Source organism: Centrocercus urophasianus, unplaced genomic scaffold (genome assembly GCF_019232065.1).
Source record: "Centrocercus urophasianus isolate 14NV4802_14NV808 unplaced genomic scaffold, USGS_Curo_1.0 seq_28, whole genome shotgun sequence".
Lineage (NCBI taxonomy): Eukaryota > Metazoa > Chordata > Aves > Galliformes > Phasianidae > Centrocercus > Centrocercus urophasianus.
The window spans coordinates 9,301,002-9,313,524 of NW_024884844.1; the positions used below are offsets into that span (position 1 = coordinate 9,301,002).

At 42.5% G+C, this 12,523-nt stretch overlaps 1 protein-coding gene across 1 annotated transcript in view; it reads right to left on the minus strand.

Annotated features, from left to right (window-relative positions):
• Positions 1-1,347: 1,347 nt before the first annotated feature.
• NXPH2 (neurexophilin 2) overlaps positions 1,348-12,523 on the minus strand; it is a 31,187-nt gene continuing 20,011 nt past the window's right edge. The window contains exon 2 of the mRNA XM_042827308.1: positions 1,348-2,929. Coding sequence (XP_042683242.1) covers positions 2,186-2,929 — 744 coding nt within the window. The 3' untranslated portion in view covers positions 1,348-2,185. The remainder of the gene's footprint in view (positions 2,930-12,523) is intronic.

Genomic DNA, 12,523 nt, shown 5'->3' on the forward strand with positions numbered 1-12,523 from the left:
CTTGGGGGCATTTGCTGAAGCAGTTCATGACTGTGTTGAGCAACGCATGCACTTCTTTCCTTGGCCCTCATGAATGCTACTGAACTTATTTTGCCCACTGTACTGCAGACTTAAATACCTCACAGAAGAACAAATGGCACTTGGCACAAATATTCAGCAATATGTTGTGGGAGTGTTTTGTCACTTATTTTTGTCCCCATAAAGCCACCAAACCAAACTGGGAGAAAAAACACAACCAAATATGCTGCGAGTGAGTGACAGATTTAGCAAACTCTCTTTATTTACATACAAATACATGTACACATATATTCTGTATATGTACACATATTCAAGTGTATATACATACATGGTTTCCACATACTCTACAATAAATAGCATGTAGGGTTTTCTTTCAATTGCCTACAGTGCTGAGTAAAAATACATGGCAATAAAATCATGGCTTACAGCTAAGTTACAAAAGCACCAGACACTGAACTCATAGCAATAAATCCGAGCTTATATACAGCTGGAACAAGGACACGCTATACAGAATACAAAGTAGAACACCTTGTAGGAATCAACAGTAAGAGACAAACTGAAAAACATTATTTAGAACAGGAGGGACTCTGTATGAGAAGAAGGAAAGCAAAGCAGTTAGGTTCTTGGCAAAACAAAACCACACGTTTAGTTTGGTCACCTGAAGAAGAAACAAATTAATCGTTACTTTCATATTTAAACAATAATTTTTTCTATGAGATTTTATCAATGAAATGGGAATTGATCTCATGAGTGAGTCCTTCTGAGCTGTTGGGGTGTACAGGGCACTCGAACTGATTATTTTAGCAGTACTTCATTTAAGCCACGTTCGACTTCTTGCTCCCTGCATGTTAGTTTGACTACAGGCAATAGAAGCACTCCCTCAGCTAGCTTTTTCTACAGGACCTGTGATATGGGGCTGAGACAGCAGACTGACAGCAGTGGTAAATCAACACCCAAAGAAATGGCAAGGAATTTGTGCTTGAAGCTGCACTGCTGGAGCTAACTGTCTTGCAGAACCAAATCACAGCCAGACCCTGGGCTGTCACACTCAATCGTGACAGAGCAACGTGGTTCCATGTGGGTGTGTTGGTCCAGGTGAGTACTTTACACCAACAGCAATTGTTTGGAATCTGCTCTGTGTGGTGAAGGTGCATAGATCTGTGTTGTCCTCTTTATTTTTCATTGCTTAATATATTGATCTTAAATATGGAGTACTAAGAAAGACAACCGGGTGCCATTAAGCAGAAAATTTCCTCCTCCTGCTGATGGATTCTCCTTACCACAACACGGTGCTGAGGCCTAAGAAGCGAGACAGTCACTTCCCTCCCGTGGAAGCTGGCACCGTTTGCAGACCTAAACAGAGATTATCTTTTTCCAGGGTACATATGCTCAGTCACTGTGAAACAAGTACTGGTGCATGTGTGAATGCTTGGGGATGGTCAGAACCACTGGTGACAATAGAAGGAGGAAATGTACACCAAACCTGCACACCTGGTGGGTCTAATAAACTAAAGCTCATCAATATCTAATTACATCATTGCATATTCATGGACAAGAAGTCTGAAGGAAGTACTACTCACTCTTCACTTTGATGAATACATACAACTACCACAGCTCATAGAAATCCTTTCCTTCCTTTCTCCTCTCCCTTAGAAGTAATGCTTTCTTTTCATATTTGGACTCGATAATTTATGAAATTAGTGGGAGAGCTGTTGGTTTGGATTTTCTATGGAAGCAGCTGAGAGTCATCTTTATAACTTGCTCTTAATATTGTCATCTCCTAAGGTTCCCAGTGAGAAAGAGAATCATTTCCTGCTAAGTGTTGTCCAATTCAAGTGAAAGATAACCTCTCTGCCTTGGAGTGTACTTTAAAAAACTGATTTTCAAGATCGATGCTCATTACGGACATAATTTGCTTTGATTTTTTTTTTTAATCATGTCTGCCTAGTAGCTCCCTTATGAACGATGAGAATACTAAAATGCAATGGTCTCAAATGAAAATGATCATTACGTAAACAGTTTGATTAGTTACGATACAGCACAAACACAGCTACGGTTCTTAAAGACTTTTGAACCTGATAGGAAAAACATATTCCTCTCCAGAAGGTTAATGGAGATGCTTACTTTTATGACTGGTGCTGGATCTGTACAGTTAGTCAGGGCTGTGTCAGCCAGAGGACAAGTACGGAGTCTCACTGTGGTAATTATAATCGGGACAGACCTTTTGCACCAGTTTGTAATCTACACTGTAAAAGGCAATATAAATGCAGATAACTTTGAATGGTTTAGAACACAACCAGGAGACATGGCTTTGGGTCTGCTCTTGATAGCAGATCTTTGAGGGGTCGAAGTTGCACAAGGCAGTTTTTTTAGCGCGATCTGTTTTTTCGTACTCGATGCGGCAATTGAAGGACTTGGATTCCTTGGTCTCCAAAGTTGACTGTGGAGATGATTCGAATTCGACCACCTTGGAAGGTGGCACCAGGCTCACAGAAACGTTTCCCAGACCTGTGGAGTTATGTCGGAAATAAACACTGAAGGTGCCGTTGCCGTGATCGACGATTTTCCCTGTGATCAGGAGATTCAGTTTAACAGTTTTGATGTTAGAGTGGAAGTCGCCCCATCCAAACATCTTCTTGAATTTCCCTGTTTTTACTATAGGTCTGCGTTTAGTTCGTGCGAGAGATTCCTGAACCTCCGTGATGTTGGACAACCAATCCCAAAAGTTTTCTATGCTGTCTGAGTAGGACACCTGGCCATGTTTCAGTACTGGGGATGGCTTAACAAACAGACGTAGCGGGTTGATGATCCTGGAGTGGACCACGTTGTCCACTAATGTCTCTGCAGCATCCTTGTCTTCCCAGTCCAGCACATCTGTAGCTTGTACGACTTGATTACCATCACAAAATACCTGTTCCAAAACAGAAAAAGAACTGTATGAACTGTGAAAAGAAAATGTCAAGCTACTACAGGAGCCATTAATATTCGCTTTTGTATCACTCCAGTGGACTACAGTAATGAGCAACTTCTGCAGCCCCATGAAATCTCAAAGATTTTATTCAATAGCTTACAGAAGATGCAAAACACTCACTAGGAGCCATCCAGCAGAAAAAATGCATAAATCTCTGGATGGGTCGAGGACCGTCACGCATCAAGCAAGGAAGCATGTTTTTCTCACAGTTATGTTAGATAAAAACGTGCCCAAGGATGCAAGAAAACTGGAAACAGCAAAGCCGTACCTCCGCTAAAAGGCAGACTGAAAAGAGAATAGCAGAACTTTTCCACTCTTCTTTGTTATTCTCCTTACTTAACTGAACAAATGCTTTAGGCTTAAAATTCTGTTATCTGTCTGTACCAAAATTGCTTACTCTACATTTGTATTTTTGTTCTTGCCCAAGTTTCTAGCAAATTCTGAAAGTAATCATGCTTTTTGGTGTGCTGGAGGTAGGTGCTAAACTGCCTGTGTATGGCAAGGCCAAGCCTGCAAGAAGAGCTAAGCAACACATCTTACCATTTTTCAGAAGTGTGACCAGGCCAAGTTAAGTCTAATGCAAAACAGTTTGCAATCAGGAAGCATGTTACTACATCCAGAATCAACAGAAAGATGTTAGCTTTCAAAAAGGTTTGTCTTAGTAAGTACCAGATGTCCAATTTAATGCACAGGCATACTGCGTGAGTACAGCCTTCCTCTTCACTCTGAGAGTGGAGCCCTGTTGAAAATACAGAACTAGAGCATGCTCTGAAGAGGTCAGAAGTAGAATCTGTGTTTCTGCAGGCTAGAAATGATCGTCGACCTTTCTTTACATATCCTTGAAGTCCTGAACACGAGTTTTGTAAAACGTTTGCCTGTTAGTTCTGTTTGTTCCCTTCAAGCTTATGCCAGTATAAGTACAAAGAAAGTATTTTCAGCGGCTCTATTCATCATTAACCAGCACGTAAACACATGCATGAGTAAAATGTAAAGAAGATCAAGAGGGAAAGAGCAGTGCTGTACCAGGTCCATTGCCCAGTGAAATACTCCCTCCTCTTCCTCCTGGCAAAATGCTGCTGGTATTACACCTCTGCTCCTGCAGGGCCAGGGTCTGTATGGTAGATTCCTAGTATTGCTAGCACCGGGATGCAGTTTTCACTGATCAGTAGGCAACCACAGCACCAATTATGGGGTGGAAGGTTGCTTAAAGCAGCCAAAACAGGGAGTGAATACCATCCTTTTTGCTTGATGGGTAATGCTGACTTTGTGGGATGAAATACAGTGCTGCTTGCCTCACAAGAGAAAATGTTAGAAGTAATGCTGGGCTTGCTGTTCCCCTGCTATGATACCAAAGGTACCCGTAGCTCCTAGTACTTTACCATCTTCAATCATTATTTTCTATGATCTTCAATTTTTTTCATCTAATTACCTGGAACTCCAAAACCACTGGTCCTTTCCTGATTTCTACCAACCAGAAGCCTGAACCCAGCTTAACACATATCTTTCCTATCTTCCCTAATGGAGAACTTGAGATAGGCCTTACCTTACTTGTGTATTGCGAGGCAGCCATCGCTAAATAAATCTGTGTCTGGATCCATACTTTGGGGTTAGGTGTGGCTTACATAAGCAAATTATTTTCTTCTTCAGATTACAGAGGGAGAAAAAAGGCACCAATGATCACTCTCAGCCTGAGACCTTGTATGTCAAGTTTCTGCCACCACACAATGTTTTTTATGGCTGAGCTATGAACTCGGGAAAATAGGAGATCCTAATGGAAGCAGTGACAGATGCTTATCTGCACCAGCACAGATAGCTGTCGTAATGATGCCAAGGGAAACTGTCACGGTGATGGAAAGTTCTCAGTGAAGCAGTGTCATGATTATGCATGGATCTTCAGCCACTTCTAAGCCAGTCCACATGCTCAAAATCAGCTGGGTGAAGCTGTAGCAGCTGGCCTGGGTGAGCTCCCAGCTGCAGCCAGGGCTGGGTTCAGAGCAGCAGGAGCTGAGGCACACACTCACCTGTCCTTCACCCCAACCCAACCGGAGGTCTCTCAGAGCTCTAAGAGAAGCTGTACTGTTGCACTTCCAAATTCCAGCAGAGACAGGGCCCTGGTAGAGCTGATAAAACGTTTCTCAGTGTCTGCATGCTAAATGGCCTCCTGCACGAAATGCTCATCGCCAAGTGAAGATGTGGGCACCTGTAGTCGGTGTCACTGCTAGTAACTGAGCTAGGAGCAGCTAGAAATCTGTAGGAGAAATACATGGAATCAGAGCTGTTCAGCACACAGGCGGTTCTAACTTCACTTGTTTCTGCACTCAGCAGTGCCTGTCCTTTGGCAAGGGCACAGGAACACCACATTTGTCCTCCTGGGCTACTTTTCTTTTGCAGCGCTTACTGAAAGCCGCGCTATGGCTCTTTGGCTTTTCTCTCCTTCCTTTTACAAAGAGAGCTACAGGGCACCGAGTCATGTGCTACTGGTAATGCTCAATGTATGTCTCTTCTGGGGGCTCTCACTCCAAATGAGATAGCAGAGCATTGCTTTCTCAAGTGCTTTTTTGCAGCAGGCTCTGATATAAAAAGAAGAAAAATGTGCTATGAGATTCAGAGAGGCTGCAGAATGGGAAGCAGTGATGCATGCTCAGACAGGCTAGGTTTGTCACATCAGTGAGGTATTAGGGCAAAATTATTTCAAACAGTGGAATTGCAGAGTGGTACCATGCTAAACCACTTTTAATTACGTGTGTGTTACAGTGCATGAGCAGCTGGCATGCTCACAGCAAACAAGCTGCTTCAGCTGAGGTGACATGGTGGCAATTAAATAGCTTTCATCATACATGAACACACGATGGTTCAGATGTTGAATCATGACGATGCACTATTCCTGTTTAAGGCATGTACAGCATCAAATAAACACGGTTACAATTTGTGCCTTACTCAAAATGAGCAGTATTTCCTCCTTTCTCAAGGAGATTGCAGACTGTAGGACTCCAGACTTGTGCAGCCTTGTTTCTTGACTCTGCCCTGCTGCTGCCTTGTTTCACTCATTTGGTTGTAGGGACGGGGCTGAGCAGTCAGCACAATCAGTTGCACGAAGGAGGACTTTGCAAGCACCCAACAGTACATGTGTTGTTTTGCACACATTCAGTAATTGATGGCTAATAAAAAAGAGCCTGCTTCTGCTCAGTGCTTAGTGCAGGAACAGGAATGAAGGTGCATTGTTCAGAAATGTGAATAATATTTGTACCTTTTGAACGTAAAACCTTATTTCTGTGCACGTGCAGAAGTTGCTCTATTTGAAATAAAGCTTCTTGCAATGACAGAATCGAACGCTTAACACATCATTTTCTTCCATGCATTGCAAAGGCCCTTCACTCGATGACAGCTTCTTGCTATTAGCAAGGTTGGGCACATGCCCACTTGATTCACTTTGGTTAGCAATTTCCGGGAAATAAAAAATCTGTATTAAAAGAATGCAGCGCATGCTGGAAAAATGGCTTCCTCAGCATCTTCCCATTTCACAATAATGCTTCTCTATAGTGGAAAATATTGCTGGTAGGGTTTTTGAAAAAAATACTAGCCTAGGGAAGTGAGTATATACATTTAAATAGATGGCTATTGCTGTAGTTCTCCTCTGCTGCACCTGCATTTTCCCATTCCCTCCAAACCATCAATTTTCAAGCAGAGGAAATAATCTAATCTATTTTCTGTATTATGGAGGCTGTAAAGTGTCACCCAGTTACCCCAAAATTTCTGTTAGACTATGATATTTCCCATTAAGGGCCACTATCTGGACCCATTGAGATGTACAGAATCCATGTTGCACCTTGCTCTTGCATTTTGGTACACTAAATACAAAAACAGTTCAAACCAAAGCATAACATTGTGATTATAAACTTCTAACTATTGGTCCTTTCTGTGCACTTCTCTGACCCATTGTGATTGCTCTTCAAAGACCATTCTCATCCAAGAATGATTTCTTTCACACAGAGGGTGGTGACATACTGGAACAGGTTGCCTAAGGAGGCTGTGGATGCCCCAGCACTGGAGGCATTCAAGGCTAGGATGGATGTGGCTCTGGGCAGCCTGGTCTGTCGGTTGGTGACCTGCACATAGCAGGGGAGTTACAACTAGATGAGCATCGTGGTCCTTTACAACCCAGGCCATTCTATGATTCTATGACTCTGATCGTGGTAGTGAGGCTTGGGGTTAAATATTGTTCTCGTGAACCATTTTTGAGAAATCAGCCCGTGTGGAAGAGATGCTGGTGCTAGCAAAGGCTGTGTTTCTGTATTTGCACAGTTAAACTCACACTCCTTCATCTGGAATTTGCTCCCACACCTTTCTCTGTGGGCAAAGCACTAAATGGAAGAGTAGCCATGCAAGAGTTAATTTTCTCAATGCCTTGGGGATTTTATCCAGGTCATCACTCACCAGCAATCATTTCTATAGCTTCACCCCTGCCAGGAATCATTTAAAAACTGTCAGCAATTAGCTGAAATAAATAGGTCTGTTGGGATAAGCAGAGCTCAAGTTCCTACTTGGTCACTGGCTGGTGTAGCAGTGAGTGTTTATCCTGCAGAGGAAGAGGAAGGGGTGGTAGGAGGGAGGTGGAACACAGCGATGTCCCGGGTTTCACCAGTGAGGAAAACTCATCCTGGAGAGTTCCAGCAGACTTTGAGCTCTCCACTGCTCCCAGCCCTGACGCTGCATCACAAGGGTTCAGAACCATGCCACTGTCACAGCTGCATAGGATGCTGACCACTTCGGCTTCCTCCCGCTAGTTTCAGCATCTCCCTGCAACAATAACGCAGGATCACTGAGCAGCTTCACAGAAACCTCACTTTGAACAGGGGGGAGAGAAGGAAGAGAAACGGCTCTGCTTTATCTGTTTGAAAATTCAATGATTTCAACACATTTATCAAATTTTAAATAATTTATGTCTTGACGGGCCTTATCAATTTTGCAAAGCACACGCATTAACCAGATACAATGATCTCATATTAGCTTTTTCAGCATCTTACACCAGAGCCCAGAAAGATTAATAAAAACTCAGACTGTCATGAATTAAATGGAAAAAACATAAAATTGTGTTCCATTATGGCCTTTTTTTTTTGCAAGAAAATGATGACAGGTTCTAATAATTCATCACAACAAGCTGAGTTTGAACTTTGCTGATTATTAAACACGTTTTTCCCAAAGGCTGAGACCGTGATAGGTTTTATAGCAGCAGATGTGACTGCTGTCAGGAATGCTTCAAGGAATTTAGGAATTAAGCAATCTCTTCTTTTAGCAGGACTATATGAAAGGGATGCGTTTGTTCTGTCTCATCACAGCCTTATTTTGCAGGATGTTATAAGCATAAGTGCTGCAATTGGGGCTTGACTCTTTTACCACTGCAGCTTTTGTGAGGAATGAAAACTTTGACTTAACACCCTGGGCTGTCACACAGAAAAATCTCTCAGGACACCCAGACCTTCAGCAGCCCAAACTCATACTCAGGTTTTTGCTTGGAAAACTTTGATCATTGGTCCCTTTACTCCAAAAAATCTGTGGGGAAACTTAATATTTCCCTTGAGGAAACAGATTGTGCAGGTCAGTCAGCCTGCACTGAGAGACAAGGATTTGCTTGCACTGAATTGAAGACATTTCACGTCTGGTCAGGTGTAAGATTTTACTCTGATTCTTCCTTGCCCCAATAGCAGGGAATGTGGCTCCAATACTGAGAAAGTAACGAGAGCTCCAAGGAAATGCAACTGCCTTTTGTATTTTACTTTGGTTGTAAGGAAAGCATAAGAACAACTTTGCTTGAGATGAAGGGAAGCTGCAACAAGGCTCCTTATCTGACTGCACCTGGGGTTTCTTCACCAGACGCTGCACCTGGGAAAGGGCAGCCCTGGGTGTATGCACAGAGTGGGATATGAAACTGTCAGAGAGAGTCCAGAGGAAGGCTGTGAAGGTGGGGAAGGTCTAGAGGGCAAGGTGGGTGAGAAGCTGAGGTCCCTGGGTTCATTGGGCCAGAGCAGTGTTACTGAGTAAAGCCCTCGTGGTGGTGCAGCACCTCATGGTGTGGAGGGACAGCATTGAGCTCTGCTCTGTGACACCCAGGGCCACGTCAAGGGGTTCAATGCAGTAAGTTTTAAAGACTCGTGCAGCTATGATCGCTTTCTTTCACCCAGGAAAGGGGCCCAGAAATCCCCTGTTCAGTAGTGAATACAATTGGATTGCTTTAACAACTGTGCCCTGTCTCCTGTAGTTAACACCAAACTGACAAACTGCTTCAGCAGAAAAAACAAGCCTTCATGATCAAACTGCGCAGCCTGTTAACTTTTCTGATTGGAATTGAATCCTACAAAGCAGCTGGTCACTGAAGCGCTGTGCTGGTGTGATGTGATGTGACGTCCTCCAAATATCCCAGCACCTTGCGTGAAGTGTCAGAGAGAAAGGAGAAACGGGAGAATCAAACTATGTATCCATGTTTTAATTGTGAACGTTTGGATTTTCTGACGTATCGTTCTCTGAAAGTCAACCAATGCCAAGAAAAACTTAAACACCTGCAGGAGACACAGCAGTAATGGGAGCCCGAAGCATTCCTTAACTTCTTAGCTGTTTGCCCTTCAGGAGTTTCAGACTGTCACAGAAGGTAAGGCAGAAAACAGACACTGGAAACATAAAAGCAAATGTGCAGACTCAGTGCTACCTTCCCCCCTATATTATGGCAAGTCCCTTTTTCATTCTCGCTGCAGAAATACGGGGATTGAATGAAGCTGGTTCACTGAGCACTACCTAAATGTGCTTTGCTGTTTTTCCTCCCAAGATTTGAAAGAAAAAAAAATCTCTGTATACCTATGTACACCTGAAAGCTGGAGAAAGTAACAGGTAGAAGTCTTTAATAAGAATATAAGCCAACATTCAAATAACCTACTGACAAACATATCAGTCTAAAACAAATGGCCGTACTGGGAGCACTTCCAATTCAGGCTATGATTCCATTGCATATTTTTCAACAAAACAGTTACTCCAACCTCAGTGTCGTGTTCTACAGAGAAAAAAATCGTTTTAAAATTTTCCACTTTTGGTGAGGCAGCAAAACTACATTTTACTTAAAACAGCACTTCAGTAAGGAAACGAATTTGCAAGGAGGAAGAAGCAGAAGCAAAGATTGAAAATCTGAAGCCTACAATTTGAAGCCTACAATTAATTCCTTTTCCTGAAAGTTATTTGGGGAAAGTATTTGCCATTTTTTCTCACTAGCCTACCAGTGGTTTTAGCTTAAGTGTTCCCTCCAGCCTCAGTTGGAGAAATGGCCCAGCAGGCTTTTAAATGATATGTGTGTATTGCATTGATGTTCTTTTTTTTTTGCTGAAACAACAGAAAACTTGTTCTGAGAATTTCTTCTTTTCAACAAATGAGCACAAATTCTGCTGTTGAAGAATTCGTGTTGTTCTCTGTGGGTTTTTTTTTTCCCCATAAGGTTAAAATAGAGGTTTTTGAGAATTAAAAAAAACAACAGGTACCTTATTTATCTGTAGGAAAAGACATCTGGAGTTCAAGAGGCATCTGGATGGGGTGCTATGAGATATGGTTTAGTGGGTAGTGATGGTGATAGGAGGACGGTTGGACTAGATGGTCTTGTAAGTCCTTTCCAACCTTGTGATTCTATGATTCTAAAAGAAGGCTCATAATTTTGTCTGACATTAATTAGATATAGATATTGGTATTTCTAAGTAGTTTTTGGCATTTGGGAGGCATCCTGCTCTTTTTGAAGGGTAGAGAAAAAATAGCAATGAGGGACATTAAATGAATGATTTGAAAAGCAGTGCTGTACCAAATACCTAATTCAGTTTCATTAAGATATACAAATCTTAGTTGAGATATATACATATGTAGATATGTGAAATGATCAAGAAGAACGTGTGGCTGATCCCAGGACAAAAAAGGAAATGCTGTGGTGTGGTTCTGAGCTACCTGACCTACTTGGCAATGGCCTCAACCGTGTTAGAGCTGAACTGTCCTTCAGCAAATCAAGCAAAAAGGTCATCAAGTCTCTGAGATACTAATGGGATAATCTCACCAGATGGGGCTTCTGAGGAACTTCTGAAGTTAGATGGCTAAAAGCTGAAAATTTGACTTCAAAAATCAAAGCACACTTTCTTCAAGAAGAGTCTCTAATCCTGGTAAGGGGAAGGGAGAAGATGAAAGGTGACCTAGACATGCAGGTTTCAGCCTCAGTGGGCTGTGTTCTGTCCATCCCCAAGTGTGCCAGGGATCTTTCTTCAGGCAGGCATCTTCCAGCAGCTGCTGCCAGCCTCTTGCCCCTATACAGCCATCTCTCTGAACTGGCCAGACTACATGACTGACACGAACTGCACCAAGGCATCTGGCCAGTGTTAAGAAGAAAGCACCACTGGTGCTGGAGAAACACAGCAGTTTAAAATCCCAGCTGTACTCTTGCAATCCATTCTGTTCTTGAGCTTCTCGTAGTGCCTTGGACACAAGTATCAGCTTACAGGACTCAGAGTTATGCTTTAGGATGAAGTTAAGAGTCCCAACCAATGCGTAGGTGTTTTTAGAAGGCATCTCTTTCACCTGGTGAGCCTGTGAGGTGTCCCAGGTGCTTCCAATCTCCACCAACCCACCTGCAGATGCTGCTTGACAGCTCACAGGACTGAAACTACAAAAGGTTTCTCTTACACCAAACTAAAATGGGAATGTTCCAACAGATCCCTTTGCCAATGCAGCACCTGCTGACTGGTCATCTGTTGAACTTTACAGTTAAAAATTCTCTCTCATGCTGATTTCTTTATGTCCGGGAGATTTCTCCTTACTTTTGTTGAGATCAGTTCATTAAGATACTGATTTCAGACTGTAATTGTGTGTTGATGAGTGCTGCTTGTTGAACCAGCAGTAGCACTGTTATGTTCTCAGCTGCAAGAGAGCCTACAGATGCTCCAGTCCCCTGAAGGAGGAGATTCCAAAGCACCTGGATAGAGGTGGGTGTATAAGGATGCTTGGGGGAAGTGTTTCAAGAGTCTTACTAGGTGACAACAAGTAAGACTATTTTATGTAGTGCAGGAAGTGCATAAGTTGAAAAGTGCTGCGCCTGTTAGAAAGCAACCTGATTTTACTCAAGTTGTCACCTAGGTTTTGTATGCCTTATAAATTTTAAATTAAAAATCAATTACAGAACAGCCCTTAATCTCCTCTTTGGAGTCGATTTATTTTTGGATGAGAACTCTGAAACCTGACTGACCTCCTCCGTGCTGAGCGTGGTGCAGAAAATAGTGATTTTTCTATCTCGCCATTCACGTGCCAGATTCAAATGTTTTACTGCATTATGAGGAAGAGTTTTAATAATCTAGACAGATTAAAGGAATAAAAGGATGCTCCCGACAACTCAGAAATGGGGAGAAGCTGATTTCTAGCAGATTTCAAACCCTGCATTATAACAGTGCGTAAGAGATGATTAACAAAGAAAAATATTACAGTTATCTACTCCCTTTGAGAGCCTAACTAATGAACCTCCAACAGCTG